The sequence below is a fragment of the Protopterus annectens genome, chromosome 3.part0 (assembly GCF_019279795.1).
Source record: "Protopterus annectens isolate FY-2018-M chromosome 3.part0, PAN1.0, whole genome shotgun sequence".
Lineage (NCBI taxonomy): Eukaryota > Metazoa > Chordata > Ceratodontiformes > Protopteridae > Protopterus > Protopterus annectens.
In genome coordinates, this window is record NC_056731.1 from 636,148,193 (window position 1) to 636,167,806 (window position 19,614).

Consider the following 19,614-nt stretch of genomic DNA (forward strand, 5'->3'; position numbering starts at 1 on the left):
TGGACAAAGTCTCGCTTGTTTTAATGTGTCTAGTATCAAAAGTTTGCAAAATTGTTTGAACACTGTTTAGAAAAACAAGTAGCATCTTGTTATAGAATGTCTCCCATTGCTTTATTATTGAGGTACTCTGAATGTCATGCAAAATGTGGCTGAGGACTGAATAAAGGCAAATGTCTGTTTACCCTCAAATTTCTTAATAAACAAAACATTCTCTTTGGGAAGCTAGCTGTGCTATTTTATCTGTCCATTTTGGAATTCTGTCCAAATTCTGACATTCTACAGGCGTGCTTCTTGGCTTACCTGCTGATATTGTATTGAAATTAATTAATGCCTAAAATTAGGCTTGACTGATGATGTTTGTGATTAGATGGGTAGATTTTCTATATCTTCTCAACATGCAGTTCACCAGATGCCTCCGTAGTATACTTTTAACATTTGCATTTTCTGTGGCTTTTTCTGTATTTGATATATCTCTGTACTGTGCCACTGGCTTGTGGTTGCTATTCTTTTTGCTTCAAAAGAATTGATTGAAATATGTGCTTTTAAAGAAAAAGACCTTTACATCATTGATTTCCATTTCAAATGCAAAGGTTTTGCCTAAAAGTGCGCTATCTAATGGGGCCATAATGGACTTTCTGCCTAACACTGCACTATTGGGGATATAATGGGCTCTAACTGGGAACCTTCAATGTTCATCAGTTAGTGTATGCCTGTGACTTTTTTTCAGTAAATGGGGCTTAGGGAGGTCTATGTAAATATGCTAGTCTATTAACATTTTGTAGTTCAAACATTTGTATATGTAATACTGTTGTTCTACAGTTCTTTAAAAAGTAATCTGTCACTTTATCCATGTTTGTGAGTCAGATTTCTTCCTAACTAATGCCTCTGTTTTAATACCAACAACATGCTCTGTAGGCTATTTGCACTTTTTAATAGAAAGTTTCCCTTGCAGAGGGTTGGGAGGGTGGCCAAGTGGTTAAGGTGTTTGCCTTACAAACACAAGGTGCAGGGTTTGAATCTCACAGGGGATAATTGTCTAGGCTTAAAATGGCTTGCAAGGACAGTTAGCCTAATACTAATCTATGAACCTATTAAATGAAACTTTCCCTTATCACATATTGTCCAGGTATAGGTGTTGATTGCCTCCTCTGCTGTGTATTGTTAATGCAGACTTCTTTTACTTATTGAAAGCCTTTCTGAAGTCATGTCTTTGGCCCCTTACACTTCTCACTAGACCTGAAATCAGCCCCAGTACTCTGTATCAAATACCTGCCCCTGACATCCATTTCGGAATCCATCCATCCACAAACTCCTTTTCCCATTTTTGCATATGAATGCCATTTTTATTATCAAGGACAGTGGTAGTGGAAGAGGATGTCCATGCTGTCAAGTCAGAAAACATTGATGGTCAGTCCTAGGATAAATCCCTGGCAGCTTCCTGCTCACACAAGAACCCAGTGCCTAAAATAAAGATCACTCACATATGCAGGTATGCCTCTTAACATGCTTTCTTCCCATTGCTCCAGCCAGCCTTCCTCCCAGGATTAGGCTAAGTTGGCTCAGGATTCCTTGAATTTTTGCACAGCCTGCAGACACAGAGGGTTGTTCTGAATTTGGCTGGAGTCTCCCTTCAGGAGAAAGAAGGAAGTCTCCTCAGTGAGAGGCTCAGTGTGCTCTGATTTCAAGGAGGAGGAGGTGAGAATGGACTACAAGTCGCAGTTTTCCTCCTCTCTAGCACACGACTCTCTTAATGAAGACGCTTCAGTAAGAAAACTTGCTACTTTTCATGAAGACACTTCATTTCTAACCAGTAGCCACTAAAGACTTCCCACCCCCATAGATGATACTGTCCGAGTCTAATAAAATCTTCCTAGATGTTCTAAATGCAGTAGCCCCCCTCATAATAGTCAAAGTCAACACTGCCCCATGACTAACCTTAGTAAGTAAACAACTTGGGAAACAAAGCATGAAAGGTTTGGACAACAAAAAAAATGCTTCCACTTTACTAGCATATATAGACAACTACGAAACCTAACAAAACAACGTATCACCAATAGTAAGAAAGCGCATTACTCAATTAATTGAAACATGCAAGCTAAGAATCCAAAACTGATCTCTGCGTCAATCTGTAAACTTTGAAATCCAGGGCAAGCTGAACAGCTGAGACAAACACACAGTAACAAAATTATACCATTGTCAACCAATTCATTACCCACTGTTTACAAGACAGTGCAGTCATTAAATCAACCAGGTTATTAATCAAGCTCTCAGTGTTACTGCTCAAGTCAAATAACCTCCTTCAACATTTGTCCATTCAACCATTTGCCGCAGATACCATCAGAAAACTAAAGCTTACTACAGCTGCTTCTGGTAATCTACCTGGCAAATATATTAAAATGGCAGCTGAGGCTATTGCATATCCAGTTTCAATTCTAATCAATCCATGTCTGAAAATATTCCCCTCACTATAGAAAAAAAATACTTCATTACTCTACTACACAAGGGTAGATTCAGAACTGATTTTTCAAATTATAGGCCAATTGCAATTTTAATGCCCCTACCAAAAAATATTAGAAAAAGTATTCATTCACAGCATCTTAACCAATAGGTAACCAGCTTCTGTCTTCAACCCAGCACAGCTTCTGCCCTCATCTCAACCCAAGTACTGCTTTGCTGAATTTTAATACTATGAACATCCATAGAAATGTCTGAAGCCTAGTCTCCGCAATCTTCCTAGATGCATCAAAAGCTTTTAATGCTTTATCTCGCCAGAAACTCTTACGTAAACCATCATCCTTAAGGCTCTCTGACTCTTATCTGCAGTAGTTTCACAGCTACCTCTCCAGCAGAGCACAAGCAGTGAAATCAAAAAATGTCTCCACCGTCTTGCTTGTAACTTTTCGTGTCATTCAATGTTCTATACTAGGTCCCATACTTTTCAACTTATTCATCAACAAACTCCACATTGCCAGAAAAAAACTGCTACCCAAGTTCAGAATGACTTGCACCAAATCTGCTCCTCTAAATCTCTCTAAACTCCAAGACCTTTCATAATAATCTTTATTGACTGAAACATGGCTAAATTGTTCACTACAACTTTGTCTTTTGATTTAAATTCACCTCTCCTTAACCATTCCTCCGTTAGATCCTGATCAACATGAGTTTGTTCCAGGAGTTTTCTGTACTTGCAACTATTTTTATGCACTTTCCACATTTCTTTCTTTGCATCTGATCCTTCACCTCCTCTTGTTTTTTTGGCACATTCAGTTGCTGCCTTATTTTTATCTAGTTATGGTTTGATTTCCATTCCTGATCGATACCGACATGCTTCTGCTAAACTAAGCAGGGAATTCATCTTAGACCAGTTTTTCTCATGTTTTAAAACTTTATATTAGGATCTTGAGGTCAGCAGATGTGTGCAGTCCTATGACTGCAGATCTATACAGGTAATCAATTTTGAGGAGGCCCATACCTCTTTCAGAATGAGGAATATATATAATCGTGGTATACACTGATTTAATAAATCATTTGATAAGCACAAAGTATTTTTCTTGTTTTCTTGTCCAACTGAGCCAACACCTTTTGGGGTCAGTCACCCCAAAAACTGTAAGTTAGAAAAGGAAAAGCAAATTGGTTTATATCTTGGAGCACACCTCTCAACTGTACAGGTTTTCGTAGAATGTCCAGATTTTTGCCTCATATTTTTAGTCTGTTCCTCATCAAAATTGTTTTTTTTGACGAATCACTGGGATGATCTTAAGGAATAAGGTCACTAAATAATGACATGCATTTGAGTTTCAGACTTCATATCTTTCAGAATATGCATGCTAACACACATCCTGTTATTTTAGCAACTTTCTAAGTTTATAACAGCAATATTTAAAATGTATCCCTATTTTGGGCCTTTGTCCCCCCATTAAGTTAGGCTCTGTCCAGATTTCTTGCACTAAGATGTTGAGAGGTATGGCTTGGGCTTTGTTTCTAGATATCAGAGCTGTTTTCAGTATTAATTTTAGTCTTTTAAAATATTCTTTTACCAAGTTTTATTTGCATTTGTTCATATTTTATTGTTGATCCTTGATTATTTCCCAAATATTTTTACACTCCCTCTTGATCAAGTTCTTTTATATCACGTACACTGATGTTTTCCTTGGTGTTGCAGTTTTTCTGCTTTAAAAATTGCTAAGTAACATTCTTATATCATCTGAGAAAGTTTTGACCACTTGCATTTGTGCTTTCAGTTCCTCATATGATGAACTGTACAGTTTTAAAGCATTCACAAAAAGATGTCTTTACACTTTGTTGTTTTCTGGGAGCCAAACTGCAGCCATGACTTAATCTGTTAAAGGAGAACCGCACCCACAGACTCAAGCATGTTTATTTCATCATGGTTTGGTGATTCCTATATTTTAACACCACTCTGGGACTATTTACAGGCTTTTGAATATATTTATACATAATTTCTGAGTCTGACCACATGGGGTCTGGCATCTTGAAGTAATTCTGATTGTTTAGTCTGCCTCTAAGTTTCTCACAATGCAGTGCTTGTCTGTAAAAAAAAATATATATATATATATATATATATATCACACACAGGCCTCTTTCTTCCTAAAGCTCCTGTCTCCACATTGATTTTACATGCATTCACTGCTGTCTTTCAGTCCGTTAGTTTTAAGTAACATTTTGTGCTTTTCAATGACTACTTAAAACACAAACGGTGCAAATGTCACAGAACAGACTTTCGAAGTGCTTTTTACTGCTGCTGCTTTTTATGATGGCTAAACTGCAGTCTTTTGTGAAGCCTGAATTGTACTACTTTGAGTCATCTCCCATCCCCCTTCACACCTAACTTCCCTAGCTGTCACTAAGGGTAGTTTGAGCTGTTACCTACCTGCTGTGATTGACAGCTCATAGCAGGAGACTTGACTCGTGTACTGTTTCCTTGTTCTAGCCTTTCTGTATGGGTAGGGGAAGGACCAGGGAGCTGTGACATCACGGCATGAGTGGGTTTTTAGGACTGTCATGGTGATGTCAGTTTGTGAAGGGAATTGGCCAGAAAACTACCTGTATTCAGTGGCCTTGATGAAATCAATGAATTGGAGAATGCAGCAAGCTTTTCCAGGGCAGGGTAATATTTTTTTGAAAGTGAAACCACCACAGTACAGTGTAAGGTACTGTTCTAGTGGAGAGAAACAGTCTATTTAAAATATTTTAAATGCTGTATTATTGCTTATTCATAGCAGGGACAGTAAATAGTGAAGAAAAGGACATATTTTGACCATTTAATAATAGAATCTTGTCCTTTAAGTAGACAGCTTAATGGTAATGGGTTAAGGCTTATTCATAGCAGGGACAGTAAATAGTGAAGAAAAGGACATATTTTGACCATTTAATAATAGAATCTTGTCCTTTAAGTAGACAGCTTAATGGTAATGGGTTAAGGCAAGACAAAAGAGCAGTAGTAACTGAGTCACCCTGAAATATCCCCCTTTGAAGTTTTTATCCTTGGGATAATTTTTCCTTTATCATGGCTTAGCTGCGAAGTAATTTGCCAATGTTTAATTGCCAGTGTAATGTAATTGATCAGTGTAGGGCACATCTTATACATTTGTAAGAACTCCTTTATCCGTGAATCTGGGATGCTGTCTGTGACGCCCCTGCAGTAGTCTCAGTAATCAAGGAGCCCTCAATCCTCACAACTGGAAAAAGTGGGGAATGTACACACTGGAAGGATGAAAAGTACACATGCAGTAAAGTGCAATTTCCCTTAACAGCACACATACCACAGTCAGTCTGGGGCTGGTTTTCTCCCTCTTTTTCCAGATCCCCAATAAGACTCCCCACTGGCACAACTATAGGGTTGAGATCTCAGCTGAGTGGACTAGCCAAAACCTCCAGCACCCTCTCTGTCCAACCAGTGATTTGTGTCCCTGCCCAAGTAGCTACCACACAAACACACACTCTGAGGTTTGCTTTTATATACAAACACACACACCTGGCAAAGGCTGGCATAGGTTTGCTAGCTATGCCCCCTTCTGCCCAGACTATAAGGTAGTTCTGACTGCCACCAGCCACTCTAATGGCTACTTTAAGGTCCTTGGCAAAGAGTGGTTAATCCTACTGTGTAATGTTGCTATTAATCCAAATAGTAGTTTGACCAAGGCTATTAGCAGTGGCCTGTACAGTGTCACCAAATAGATATGCAGGTACTCTAAGCACTTAAATATCTCTAAACAGACCAGCAACAATCGAAAGGTTTAAATACATTTAATAGTAAAAAAAAAAAAAAGACAATATACTCAGTAGGTAATCCGTTACATCAGAGTTGAAAATCACAGGAAATATTTAAAACAACATTGCAGGACAGTCTCAAAGAAAACATCTAAGCTATACGTTACTGTATTCCTATCTAAAATAGTTACTGTGTCCTAAAAGCTTATTTACAGCAAGACAAGTGCAGAGGTTAGTGGATGTTTCCTAGTCAAATACGAAATGTCCAGTCTCTCTCAGAGAGTTGTTAATATCAACTATTACTGCTGGGTTAGCTTGGATGACATCACCTTTTGTCACGTGACTTTAGTTCAGAAGCTAAACTCCCTTTGTCAGAAATTACCAGAATTTAAGCATCTCCCTGTGAAAAATACACGTCTGTCAGATGTTTGTAGATCTTGGAAGTCATAAAACAATAAAACACTTCTACATCTCAGACCTAGTAATTACTTCTCTTTCAAGACACTACAGAAACACTTCTAGCTCTAGACATTGTCTGCTATTGCACTGAAACTGAGAGATAACATCTTTTGTTTATGGCCCAGCAATTTATTAAAAAAAAATAATCATTTGGACTATTTTCTCTGTGGTTTTCTTTCTCAAGTTAACCTCTTGTGTTCCAGTTTCCATTAAACATATACATCTAAACAGTCACAACAGTGCAGGTGCATTCCTGTTCTATTCCAGTAGGGCAAGCTATGGTTACATTTTAGCTCAGTACTTTACACACACTTCTGTGTAAATCATATCAATATTCACAAATGGCATAGAATTATTTACAAAATTCACGATAGCTGGGCTGGCAGTGTGACACTGTCAAATGCTTTTTTGTAGTCTATGTCATACTTAGATTTGTACCCTTTTTACAATTCTCCTTTATGAATTTATTTAACAATAAATGAACATTTGTTCTATTTTGTTCTATTGCCATCATTGAATTTTCTTCTAAATGACAACTCTGCCAGCAGCAGTTCCAGTATATACTTTATACATTGTTGGAAGGCACATTATTGGTCTAGTTTTTAGAATATGTTGCAGGTTCACTCTTGGGGAGTATCATTTTTCCTGTTAACCAGGTTGGTGACTGTTCAGGGTGCACATATAAACAGTTATTACTCATGGCAAAATCTTGTAAATTTTATTTATTTATTTATTTATCATTTGTTGACCGGGAAAGTCCGACTAGGTTCCACAGAGCCTGTTTTCAGCAGAGGCCCGGGGAGAAATGCTCCAGATGTCTTTCTTTGGTGGGAAACTGGAAACTGGGGACCCCGCAGGAAACCCACACATGAACACATACAAACTCCACACACACACAGAAGGAACCCCAGCCAAGGATAGAACCGGGAACAGAGGTGCTGTGTTAACCACTGCACCACTGTGCCGCCCCCGACAGACACATACTTTTAGCCAGAAGTCAAGTACTGCATCTCGGCATGGTGTTTTCCATTTAGGAGCATTTCTTAATTTTGTTTCAATTTCACTGGCTGTTACTTCATCCCATTTCGTATCCATACATTTGAACTTCTTATTCTTTCTTTTACTTCTATCCATTTAGCATCTTTGTTCCACAAGATTGTCATAGATATTTCTCCAAAATTTGTATTTTGTTTTGGTGGTGTTTCTCTTCCTTTTGTCCTGAGCCGCCTCTGAGAAGGAGTTTTTGATTAAACCCAGTTGAACAAACTGATAATTTCCCTTTTTATTTTTATTTTTTTGCCTTTGTTTTTGATTCCCCACCAGAGAGTATGTCATTTGGGCGCATGCACATTTATGTGATAACATGTCACATGGCAATTTCATCCACATGGCAATTTCAGCAGGCTTCAGCATCCCAGAGAAGATGCTTGGACCGCCTGTATTTTGGGTACCTAAAGTCGATGGCTATCCTGCCAGTCCAGAAAGCCCTTTTCGATGCTTTTCAAACAGCATCCTTGGAGCCAGACTGTCACCATGAGTCTGGTCCTGCCATCAAAACCATTATCTTTTCAGATTCCAGTGCTGAGGTTTAGGAGAAGGGATGTATTGTGGTGGTTGACCATTCATCTGTTTTTTTTTTTAAATCTTTCAACCCAGGTCTCCCCTTTTGCATTCTCTTCACAACAGATGCCTTTTGCCTTCTCTTCACAACAGATGCCCGAGACTTTGCTTGGGGACTGTATAGAAAGGGGTGAAAATTGCAGGGTCTGTGGAACATTCGGGATGGACAAAGCACATCGCTGTCAGTTTCTGGTAGTAATTTACACTCTTAAGGACTTAAATCATCTTTGGCCATCTTTGTCATCAGAGATATCACCACAGTGATGTGGTATATAAAGAAACAAGGTGTATCGGATCTTACCCTGCTTGCAGATTTTCCACAATGACCTGCAAGCTGGCATGTCAGCTCAGTTTGACTCTTAAGGCTACATACGTTCGATCATAGCAAGCTATTGTAGCAGACGGTCTGGGCAGGACCGGAATAGAGCCTCATAAATTGAAATTACACTTGGGGGATCTTCCAGGAATTAATCCAGCTGTGTGGAAAACATCAAATACATTTGTCTACCTCCTCTGATAATACAATTGAAGAAATTCTTCTCCAGGATTCCTTGCAAACAGATCTGGAAGATGTATGCTTTCTTATTCCCATGGACAGGACTATTCCTATATGCTTTTACATCCTTTCCACTGATTCCAAGCATCCTTCTAAAGATGCAGAAGGACTCTAAAGATGTTAATGGTAACTACCATTTGGCCCAGGCAACAGTGGATGTTCTTAGTATTTCACTGTTGCAGTCATTACATTTGGGTTATCTGCTTTGCAGTAGCCCTCAGGTGGCCTGATTAACAAAGTCTTAGGTCCTGCATAGGTTGCTGTCCCTTCTTCCATGACGTCAGGTCATCAGGGGTATAAAACATGCAGCCGAAGTCATTACCCCAGTCTTTCTTGCCGTGCGGTGCTTTAAGCAGAAGCACTTTGCAAGTACCGGTCGGCCGACTCCTGAAAATTTGGTTTTCGAGTTTCAGAACCGAAGTCTTCAACTAAAGCTAAGTACCCCGTTGGGGAAACTTTTTCTTGCTCCTTTCCGATGTCAGTATAAATTAATAATTGCATTATTTGTGGAAAGCAAATACCTCACAAAGATTTTCATTCGTACTGTATTCCTTGCCTAGGCCCTGACCACAATGTGCCTTGCTGTTAGTTTTGTGCTTTATTTAAACCGCACACTATCCGTCGTCTGTATAGTTTCGCTGCTAATTTCGGTTCTCTGTTTAATTATCCAGAAATGTTATCAGTTAGCCTTCTGACTACTGGGATTCCGAAAAAACGCAAAGATAGACAGACAGGCCGCCGAGGTCCAAAGCTGCCAACGACGCTTCTCCTAAGCCAGTCACCAGTTCACCGGTACTCAGTGAGGCGCTTTCGCAGCCCCTGATACCCGCTACTTCTGACTCTCAGGCCTCTACTGAGACCCATTCGGAGTCCGGTATGCCACAAGATGCTTCAACTGTGGAACCTGCGGATGTGTTTACTTTGGATGAGTCCGGAGCCGCTGTGCTTGCACCGGCTTCTGAGGGTGTATTAAGGCCTACGGTTTTGCATATTAAACCGACGCCTCCTTCATTTAGGCCAAAATCTCGCACCGTGCCTAAGAAACCGACGCCCAGGCTGCATGCTCAGGCTTCTATGCCTAAAAAACAAATGATATGAATGGCTGAAGATCTTATAACTCTAATCAGGGAAAGCCAACCCCCCCCCTCCCCTCTCCTTCTAAGAGACCTAGTACTGAAGTTGTTTATGAATCTTCTGATCAGGATTCTGATTTTTCTGATTCTTCTGATGATCTGGATTTGCCCTTATCTACTTATGAGGATTCTGATGCAGAGGACTCTGTTCCCTCGGCCTCTCCTCCAGAAGAGGTGTTTTTTTTGGTGAAACCTTACATACTCTAAGGGAGCATTTTCACTGGGAAAGCCAGGATTTTTCTGATTCTAAAAAGAGGCTTAGAGATTTCTTACTCTGCCTCAGCATAGGCCTTTAGCTATACCTCCTGTACTAGACATTGTTGATGGTGCCTTTTCAGAATCTAGTTTGGCCCCGGATTCTTTGCTTCCTGCTCCCAGAAAACCTGACCGATATTACAGAGTTCCTGATTATCACAAGTTCCTTTTTAAAAAATCCTATTGTGGATTCAGAGACCGTTTCACAAGGACCCAAGGGCATTAAGGCTTCTACTGCTAAAAACCCTATCCCCTCTGATAGAGACTCCAGCGCACTGGATAGATGGGATAAGAAAGTTTACACTTCTGCAACCTTGGCCATTAGGGCTTTAAACTGTCAGTTTCATATGTTAAAGTATCAACAACATGTTATTGGATTGCTTAAACAGAAAATGAAGTTAATGCCTGACTGTGCTGAAAATAAAGAATTACAAGGTTTAATGCATTCTGCTGAACAGGTTGGAAAACATACTTTGCAATGTGGATTTTATTCATTAGAGGCCTCTTGCAGGGCTGCTGTTACTGGGTCTGTGCTCAGATGTCATGCTTGGCTTAAGGAACAGTCTTTGCCTGATCATGTTAAAGCTAAATTGTTGGATGCTCCCTTAAATCAGGACTGCCTGTTTGGCAACAAGGCCGAGGAAGTTCTTAAAAAGATGGAAGATAAAGCTAAATCTATGCAAACTGGTAAAGATTTCTTACAAGTTCAGCCTCCTAGATTTAGAAGGCACTGGCCCTCTAAAAATTGGTCCTTTCCAGCCCCTTCCAGGTTTTCTCAAGTCAAACCCAGACTCGGCAGAAACCCCAGGTTTCAGTCCCAGGGGACACACAAGACTAGGCAGTGGGGGGTTTCCGCACCCAGGCCTGGGAGCAGCAGGACCCCCCCCCCCCCCATGGAAAACCGTCTCAATTACTTGCTTTTAAGACTTCTAAGCACTTCCTAACTGAATGCTCCTTTAGGTGGAAAGATTGGTCTGCAGGCCAAAACCTGGGAACTCATTACCCAGGACAAATGGGTTCTAAATATAGTGTCCCAAGGATACAGATTTCATTTCCACACGTTACCAACATCAAGCGGGTGGCCAGATCTACCCCCAAATCAGAGGGCAGAGGCCCAAAATCAGATACTCTCTCTCTTAAACATGTGGGCTATTCAGTTGGTACCAGAAGAGGAAAAGGGACAAGGTTTCTATTCAAGACTTTTTCTGGTACCCAGAAAAAGCAATTCATGGCATCCTATCCTGGATCTTTCCATCTTAAACACCTTTTTGGTGATTCCAAAATTCAGAATGCTGACTCTTCACCAGCTGCTTCCTATGCTAGGCAAGAATGCATGGTTGGCAACACTGGACTTAAAAGAAGCATACCTGCACATCCCTATCAGGGAGTCTTGCAGAAGATACCTACGCTTCAAAGCAGGCTACATGCACTATCAGTTCTCTGCACTGCTGTTTGGCTTATCTACATCACCCAGGGTATTCACAAAATGCCTAGCTCCAGTCATTGCATTTTGCAGACAAAGAAATATTCATATATACCCATACCTGGACGATTGTCTGATTCAGGCAGAAAGCAAGGGCATTCTTTTCAATCATTTGACCTTTGTTCAAAGGGTACCGACTTGTCTGGGGTTCACCATAAACGAAAAGAAATCCCGCTTGTTACCATGTCAACAAATTATATTCCTGGGAGCATGCTTGAATAAAACTTCCCAGATGGCTTTCCTCATGCCAGAGAAACAGATACATTTGACAACTTACTTCAGACAAATGGCCACAAAAACCCAGCTATCTGCAAGGCAAATACTGCAAGCCTTGGTGTTCATGGCCTCATGCATTCTTCTAATTCCATATGCAAGGCTGCATATGAGGAAACTACAATGGTATCTCAAAAGCCTATGGTGTCAACATTCACAGGATCTGGAAGCAAGGATTCCTATCATACCTTGCCTATGCCTAGAGTTCCTTTGGTGGGCAGAGGCCTACCACCAAAACAGGGGACTACCATTCACATTACCCCCTGCCAAACAAATCTCAACAGACTTATCAGACTATGCATGGGGTGCTCACCTGGCAGGGAAGTGCATTCAGGGCAAATGGAACCCAAATCAAATGCACCTGCACATAAATCAAAAGAAAATGTTAGCTGTACAAAATGCCCTGACAGCATTCAAAGACCACATTCTTCCAGGACAACTAATGGTAAAGACCGACAACACCACTGTCATGTGATTTGTAAACAAGCAGAGGGGTACACATTCTTACCCCCTCTGCAGACTAGCCATGGCATTATGGAACGCAGCCTTGAGCTGCCAAGTGAATCTCCAAGCTCAATTCCTGCCAAGAAAACTAAATACACTGGCAGAAGGACTAAGCAGAAACCTCATGGACTCACACGAATGGAAACTGGAACCAAGGATTTTCAATATGTTGACAAGCAAATGGGGGATTCCAGATATAGACCTGTTTGCCTCCCCCCAGAACCATCAACTGGACAAATTTTGCACAAGGATTCCTCACAAGCTAGCTTGGAAAGTGGATGCTCTATTCTTCAGCTGGAAAAAAACTATCAGTTTATGCCTTTCCTCCTCTGCCTCTGCTCTCCAAGGTACTACTAAAGATCAAACGACAAGCCAAGGACGATTTTAATTGCACCAGACTGGCCTCGCCAACACTGGTACCCACTCTTGCACAGTGTGTCACGCTTGGCTGCATGGCATCTGCCTCAGACTCCTTCTCTGTTGTCTCAGCAGGAGAACATGATTCTGCACCCTCAGCTGCAAACCCTCAACCTAGCAGCTTGGCTAATTACCAAATTTCTCCTTTACCATCCCTCAGTAAGTCAGTGATATCATTTTAGAAGCAAGGAGGCCTAGTTCTAGAAAATCTTATGCTGCAAAATGGAAAATATTCTGTGCTTGGAACCAATCTCAAGAAATGAACGCAGCAGTGCCCAATTTACCTCAGATTCTACGATACTTAACTGAGATGCTTCATAAGGGCGTGTTGTTTTCCTCCATCAAAATTCATGCCTCAGCCATTTTAGCTCATTATTGCACAGAGCCTCCCATCTTCTCTCACACACTGCTCAATCTGTTCCTCAGAGGGACCAAAAATCTAAGGCCACCCAGGAGATCTCCAACTCCAGCCTGGGATCTTAACTTTGTTTTGGAGAAACTCTCTTCCTCCGTTTGAGCCAGCTGCTTCTGCAGATTTAAAATTTCTTTCCTGGAAAACAGCTTTCCTTTTGGCAATCACTTCTACAAGAAGGGCATCTGAATTACAGGCCATTATGGCAGTGGAACCTTTCATCATTTTTCATGCGGACAGGGTGTCCCTCAGAACCAATCCCTCCTTCATGCCCAAGGTGGTATCCAGTGTGGCTCTTAATCAGTCCATTGCCTACCTTTTTTCCTAACCCACAGAAACTAAGGAGAACGGGTACTGCACTCTTTAGATGTGCACAGGCAGCTTAGATTCTACTTGGACAGGAGTGAACCTCAAAGGAAAGCTGAACGACTACTGGTGGCATTTGCTGCAGGGACAGAAGGGAAAGCTATTTCAAAACAAACCATTTCAAAATGGATTGGCCACTGCATTCATTTCTGCTATAAGCACCATGGAAAACCTATCCCACAGGGCATCAGACCCCATTCAACCAGGGCTGCATCTACCTCTACAGCCTTTCTCCGGGGAGTCCCTACTAGAGACATCTTAGAAGCTGCTACATGGAGTTCTGTACATACTTTCACCAAGCATTATCATTTGCCAATTTTCTCTAAATCCGGGGCTGGTTTTCCCACTGCAGTCTTGCAGGGCCTTATAACTGGTTCTAATTCCATTTAAATTCCTCCTCCCAACCTTAGCTTTGGGAATCTACCCAAATGTAATGACTGCAACAGTGAAACACGAAGAACATAGTACTGTTGTGTAGACTTACCATAAATGTAGATGTTCAAGTGTATTCACTGTTGCAGTCTTGGTTACCCTCCCTCCAGCCCCCTTTTTCTTCCTTTGGCTATACCTCTACTCTCACTTACTATGCTCTAAAAGTTTTTTGGTGTATTTGCTTTTCTGTTGGAGGTATATCCTTGTATTTATGGATTTAATTGCTTCCCATTAGGGGGCACCTGACATCTGGGGCAAGAAAAACTGATGTATTGGCATTGGCTGCATGTTTTATATCTCTGATGACCTGACGTCATGGAAGAAGGGACAGCAACCGACGAAGGACCCAATACTTTGTTATTCAGGCTGACTGAGGGCTACTGCAAAGCAGATAACCCAAATGTAATGACTGCAACAGTGAGTACACTCAACATCTACATTTATGGTAAGTGTGTGCACAACTGTACTTTCTCCATTCTTTTCAAAATGGCCAAGGGCAATTACTACATGTAACCCCACAGACAGAATTCACTAACACAAGACAGGGGTTGTTTGATATACCCCAACCTGGAAACATTTCAGTTGACTGCATGAATGACAGAGTTTTGCTACCCTTTAGGTACCTTTCTTCTGAGGATTTGCAGCAGTTACTAAATGAGGCTAAAAAGCCTGCTGTTAGAAAATCTTGTGTGTGTAAGTGAAAGATATTTTTCTGTTTGGTGCCATTCGAGGAACCAGGACTCATTTAAGGGCCAAATGCCTCTGGTTTTTGGTTACTGGCATGGGTTATCATCCTCTAGTGTTTTACTCATTAAGATTCCTTTTTCTGCTGTTCTGCCCTTAGATTCTTTCACTTCTACCTGTCTAGTGAAGCAGGTTTTTAAAGTTTTTGTTTTTGTATTGGTCTTTCTAGGAAACAGGTGGCTCATCTTCTGGATTTTAACTTTGTGCTTGAAAAAGCAACTTTTCCTATTTGAACCAGCTCATCAGGCTAATTTGAGGATCTTAACTTGGAAAACTGTCTGACACACTGCTGTGGTGTTTGCATGAAGTGTATCTGAGCTACACGCTCTTTTGGTGAGCCAACTCTACCTCATTTTCCACAAGGACAGGGTTTCTTTGAAAACAAATCCTTTTGTGTCAAAGTGGTTTCAGAGTTTACCTTGGACTAGTCTTTTAATCAGCTTATTTTCCTTCTACAACCTAAAAATAAGGGAGAGAATTGTGCATACTCTGGTTATCCACACACAGTTCAGGTGCTGCTAGGACAGAACTAAATAATGTCCACAGGCAATTCAGATAACTGCTATAACAAAATTAAATCCTTCAGGAACACCGATCAGCTTGTATGTCTTCTATAAAGATAAGAAAAAAAGCAGAACCAGTGTCAAATGAGGCAATCTGTAGATGGTTATCTCATGATATTTCTTTGTTATATGCATCATAACAAACCACTTCCATGCAGGGTTAGGTTCCAGTCTACCAAGTCTTTGGCTTTTTTGTGGCTTTCTGGAAAAAAGATGGACTCAAACTATTCTGGAGGCAGCAACCTGGTCCTCTCTGCATATTTTCACAAAGCATTACGAACTAGATTCCTTTTTCCAGGTCCTGAACTAGCTTTACTTGGCCTTTTCTTCAGGGCTTCCTTGACCCGTGGTTTCTTTCCTCCTCCCTAGATCTTCCTAAGCTTGGATAATCTACCCAATTGCTTAGGCTACTGCAACAGTGATCTAATGTTGGACATGGCACAGGTGTGTAAATAAACGCACCCCAGCAGTAGATGTAGATTACTGTTGCAGTAGCCTTCCTTTCCCACCATCCTGTGTATATGGTTAAATGTTTCATCTATTGCAATTTCTTTTCCTAGCATTTTTCTTTTAGAGCTTCCCTTCTTCAGCCAAGAAAGCTCTGAAACATTTGGCACCCAAACTGCTTTTTTGATGTGGCTTTGGCATTGGCAGGGTGCTTGGAAGGTGCCCTGAAGCTTTAAAAGCTGGCTGGGCGGCAATATCCTGGGCAAGATACAACCCCAAATAGCTTAGTTTACTGCAACAGTGATCTATTAGTACATCTACTGCTATGGTAACTTTACTGACATGACTGTACTTTTTAAAATCTGACTGCTAAGCAAGGGAGGGATGTTCTTTGTTTTGAAGTTAGAGTTCTGAGGGTTATGGGGAATAGAGATATTGTGAGTGACTGCATTCTTGATTTTGTTGTTTGAAATGTATTTTATTGTGCATGGTTTCATTAAAGTAATTAATAGGCAAGCAATCTTGTGCTCGGAGTCGCTGTGAGAGCAAGCCATCATTCATGTGCAAATGTATCTTTATTATCTCCATGAAGCTCCCTGAGGTTGCATAAGTCCTTTCTGTAAAGTAGATTACCATAAAGATTTTTCCACATCTTGCATGCCCTTTGACATATGTGAACAGAGCCCAAGGCATTAAGAAGTCTAATAAGCTGTCTTTAAGGTAAGCAAGCTCTACCAGTGATTGGCCAGCAATTATCAAAATGGCTAACCCACTGTGTTGCCTTCTTATGTGACAAATACAAGTCCCAACTCTACCCCCCCCCTTTTAAATTTCTGTCTGTTGATCATCAGCTTCCTCACACCCAATCTATCATTCTTTACTAGGGTAAGGGTTGACCAGGAGGGATTATCATTTAGACAGTCATCTGGTGGTTTATGGTTTTACTAGTTTTTTTCTCCCAGGCCTTGGTTGTACATTAATGGCAAGACATCATGGAGAAGCATACAGTGGGCTGTCAGTAAATGGCACCCCCTCCGTTTTACAAGTGGCATTCCTTCCAAGCCACCCCGCCCATCCCCATCCATCATGAAAGTTGGTTCCCCCAGTCTTCACAAGGGAAATAGCACTCCCTAGTGCATGCAAACCCCCTTCTCACCCCAGGAGAGGTGAGGGGCCACACCCCTTCACGCCTCTTCCTCCTTCAGTACAGGGGCTACTCATCAAACCCTGCTTTCCTGGGCTGCAGACAGGTTTTCCATCTCTCTACACTGTAGACCCATGCTTAACAAATATAAGAAGTTGATGGCCACTGCCAAAACAATTTCTACCATAGTTTAAAAAGAATGCATCATGTATGAATATCTTTGCTCAGAACATCTGTGGCCTTTTGCCTACCCACCCATGCATTCACTAAATACAGCAAGCTAGATTAGTAATCTGAGGTGTAGGGTAGGTTTGTTAGGCCAGTACTCGTGGATTCCTAATGTTTCTCTTCACTACACTGGATTGTTAGATTGTATGGCATGTGATTATCTCCATTTAATGCAATGTTCTGTGAGATACTTTCATTAACAGGTACTTTTAAAAGAGAATTTTGTAGTAATAGTTACCCCATAATCTGATGTCTTATGAAATGCTTAAGTAGTTAAGTATTGTACAGTATAATGCAATTAGAAAATACAAAAAAAGGAATACTACATAGAGATAATAGAACCAGTAAATAGCAAGTTAAAGCAATATCTTGATTGGCTAAATAGAGGAGGTTTTGTGCTGAGTGTAAAATGCAGGGGAATTTTTTTTATTGTGATGTCATTAAAACACAGATTTCTAAAAACAGAAAAATGCAGTAGAACTGAGTTACTAATGTTGCTGCTACTAGATATTAATATAGTCGGCAATAGCAGTTCATATTTGTAGAAGTAAAAGTAGGAACCTAATAGCTGAAATGCAGAGTACTTAATATTGAAACTAAAAATAAATTTGATGCCAGTTGTGTACGCCTTGACAATCCAGTTATAAACAGACATATGCTGTGCATTCTTTGGTATTTTGCTGCAGATTTTGTGTATTGTTGCATTGTAGATGTACAAATATCTTGCTCATTTATTTCCACTGTCTGCTGTTTTTCTCCTTTACATTTTCTTTAGAATCCAATAAACCGTATTAACTTGGCAAACTGTACCAGTCAGAAGATTGAACCAGCAAACCGAGAGTTTTGTGCTCGACCCAATACTTTTGAGTTGGTCACTGTCAGACCTCAGCAAGAAGATGACAAGGAGACACTTGTTAGCCAGTGCAGGAACACACTTTGTGTTACAAAGTAAGTATTTCCTGAACTTAAATGTATGACTTTAAGTGAGAGAGATGCTCAGATGTGTGTGTGTGTGTTTGGAAAACATCCCCATAATTGAACGTTCTTTGCAGACAGAGGTAATCAAAATTCATTTGATCACTTCTGCCAGCCTTATGTCTGTGCAAGATTGCAAACAGTGGGAATCCGGGAATGTGCCCTTTCTCCACTAAAGAGTGATCTTGGAGTTGGCATGTATAGTTAGCAGGGGGTGTAGGAAGCTACAGTCTCCCAACATTAGTTTGGCTTTCCATCATAGGGGGATCAGTGTTTTGCAGTTCAGTGTTTGTGTACTTCATGTTTCAAAGTACATATATCTGTATAAATAAAACTGATGCAAAATATTTTTTCTGTAGAATTTCTTTTCTTTTTTTAATTTGCTACACTTCACATCAAAAATCTCTAGCAAGAATAAGGGCATTAAACTTTCTGCCCACTGATATAGTAACAGTTCTAACTTTAGCGGATTACCACACTTTCTCACAATGTGTGGGTACAGTCTTTCCACAGTAAAATGTTTGTGCTTGTGAGCTTGCATGTATACAGGTGAAACAGTATATCAGAAAATACTCCACACAGCATTAACAGGGAATCACCCACTGGAATGGGTCTTTATTTCCACATATTTTCCACTGCTGCTCATGGTATTACAGAAACCAAGCTCTGTTTTCATCAGTTTTCACATTCAAGTTTAGTATTTCAGAATACACTAGTTTCATAAAATTTCTTATTAATTTTTCGGCCGATTTTCTTCTCTGCAGATAGTGTTGCAGTGAAATAACTGTCATCGGAGACTAATGTGTTGGTCCTTGTTTTGAGCCAGATCTGATTTCCCAAGTGTATGTACACCCCTTGAAGTATAAACATTTTTCAGTGTAGTGTAATCCCCATCAAGTGTTAAAAGGTACTGCCACACGAACTCTGCGCAGTACCCTGGACGTTGTAGATCCTGATCCAAACACCCTACTATGCTGTTCTCGTTTCCGTTAATCTCTCAGTAAGTAATTGTGAGAGGCTTCCTTTCTCACTGGTGGTGAAATCAGAAGCAATTTTCTGCAGGCTATGGCTGTTTGGGATTTATTGGAGATGTGAGGGAAAATGACTTAAATTCGGAAATGGAAGCTTAATTTTTGGACGGTGTGGTGGTGCAGCGGTAGCATTGTCACCTCACATCAAGAGGTTCTCCATTAGATTCTCGGCTGGAGTGCCTTCTGTGTGGAGTCTGCATGTCCTCATTGCATTTGTGTGGGTTTGCTCTGGGTGCTTCGGTTTCCTCCCACGTTACAAAGACGTGCATCTGGAACGTTTCTTCCTGGGCCACCACTGAAAATTGGTTCTGTTCCAAGTCGGACTTTCCTGGTAAACAAAT

The 19,614-nt window shown here is 40.7% G+C and overlaps 1 protein-coding gene across 1 annotated transcript in view; it reads left to right on the top strand.

Annotated features, from left to right (window-relative positions):
- Positions 1 to 19,614, top strand: part of LOC122796501 (anillin-like) — a gene marked incomplete at its 5' end in the record, with an annotated part of 1,089,678 nt that overhangs the window by 958,509 nt on the left and 111,555 nt on the right. Inside the window, 1 exon segment of the mRNA XM_044065033.1 lies at positions 18,043 to 18,215. Coding sequence (XP_043920968.1) covers positions 18,043 to 18,215 — 173 coding nt within the window.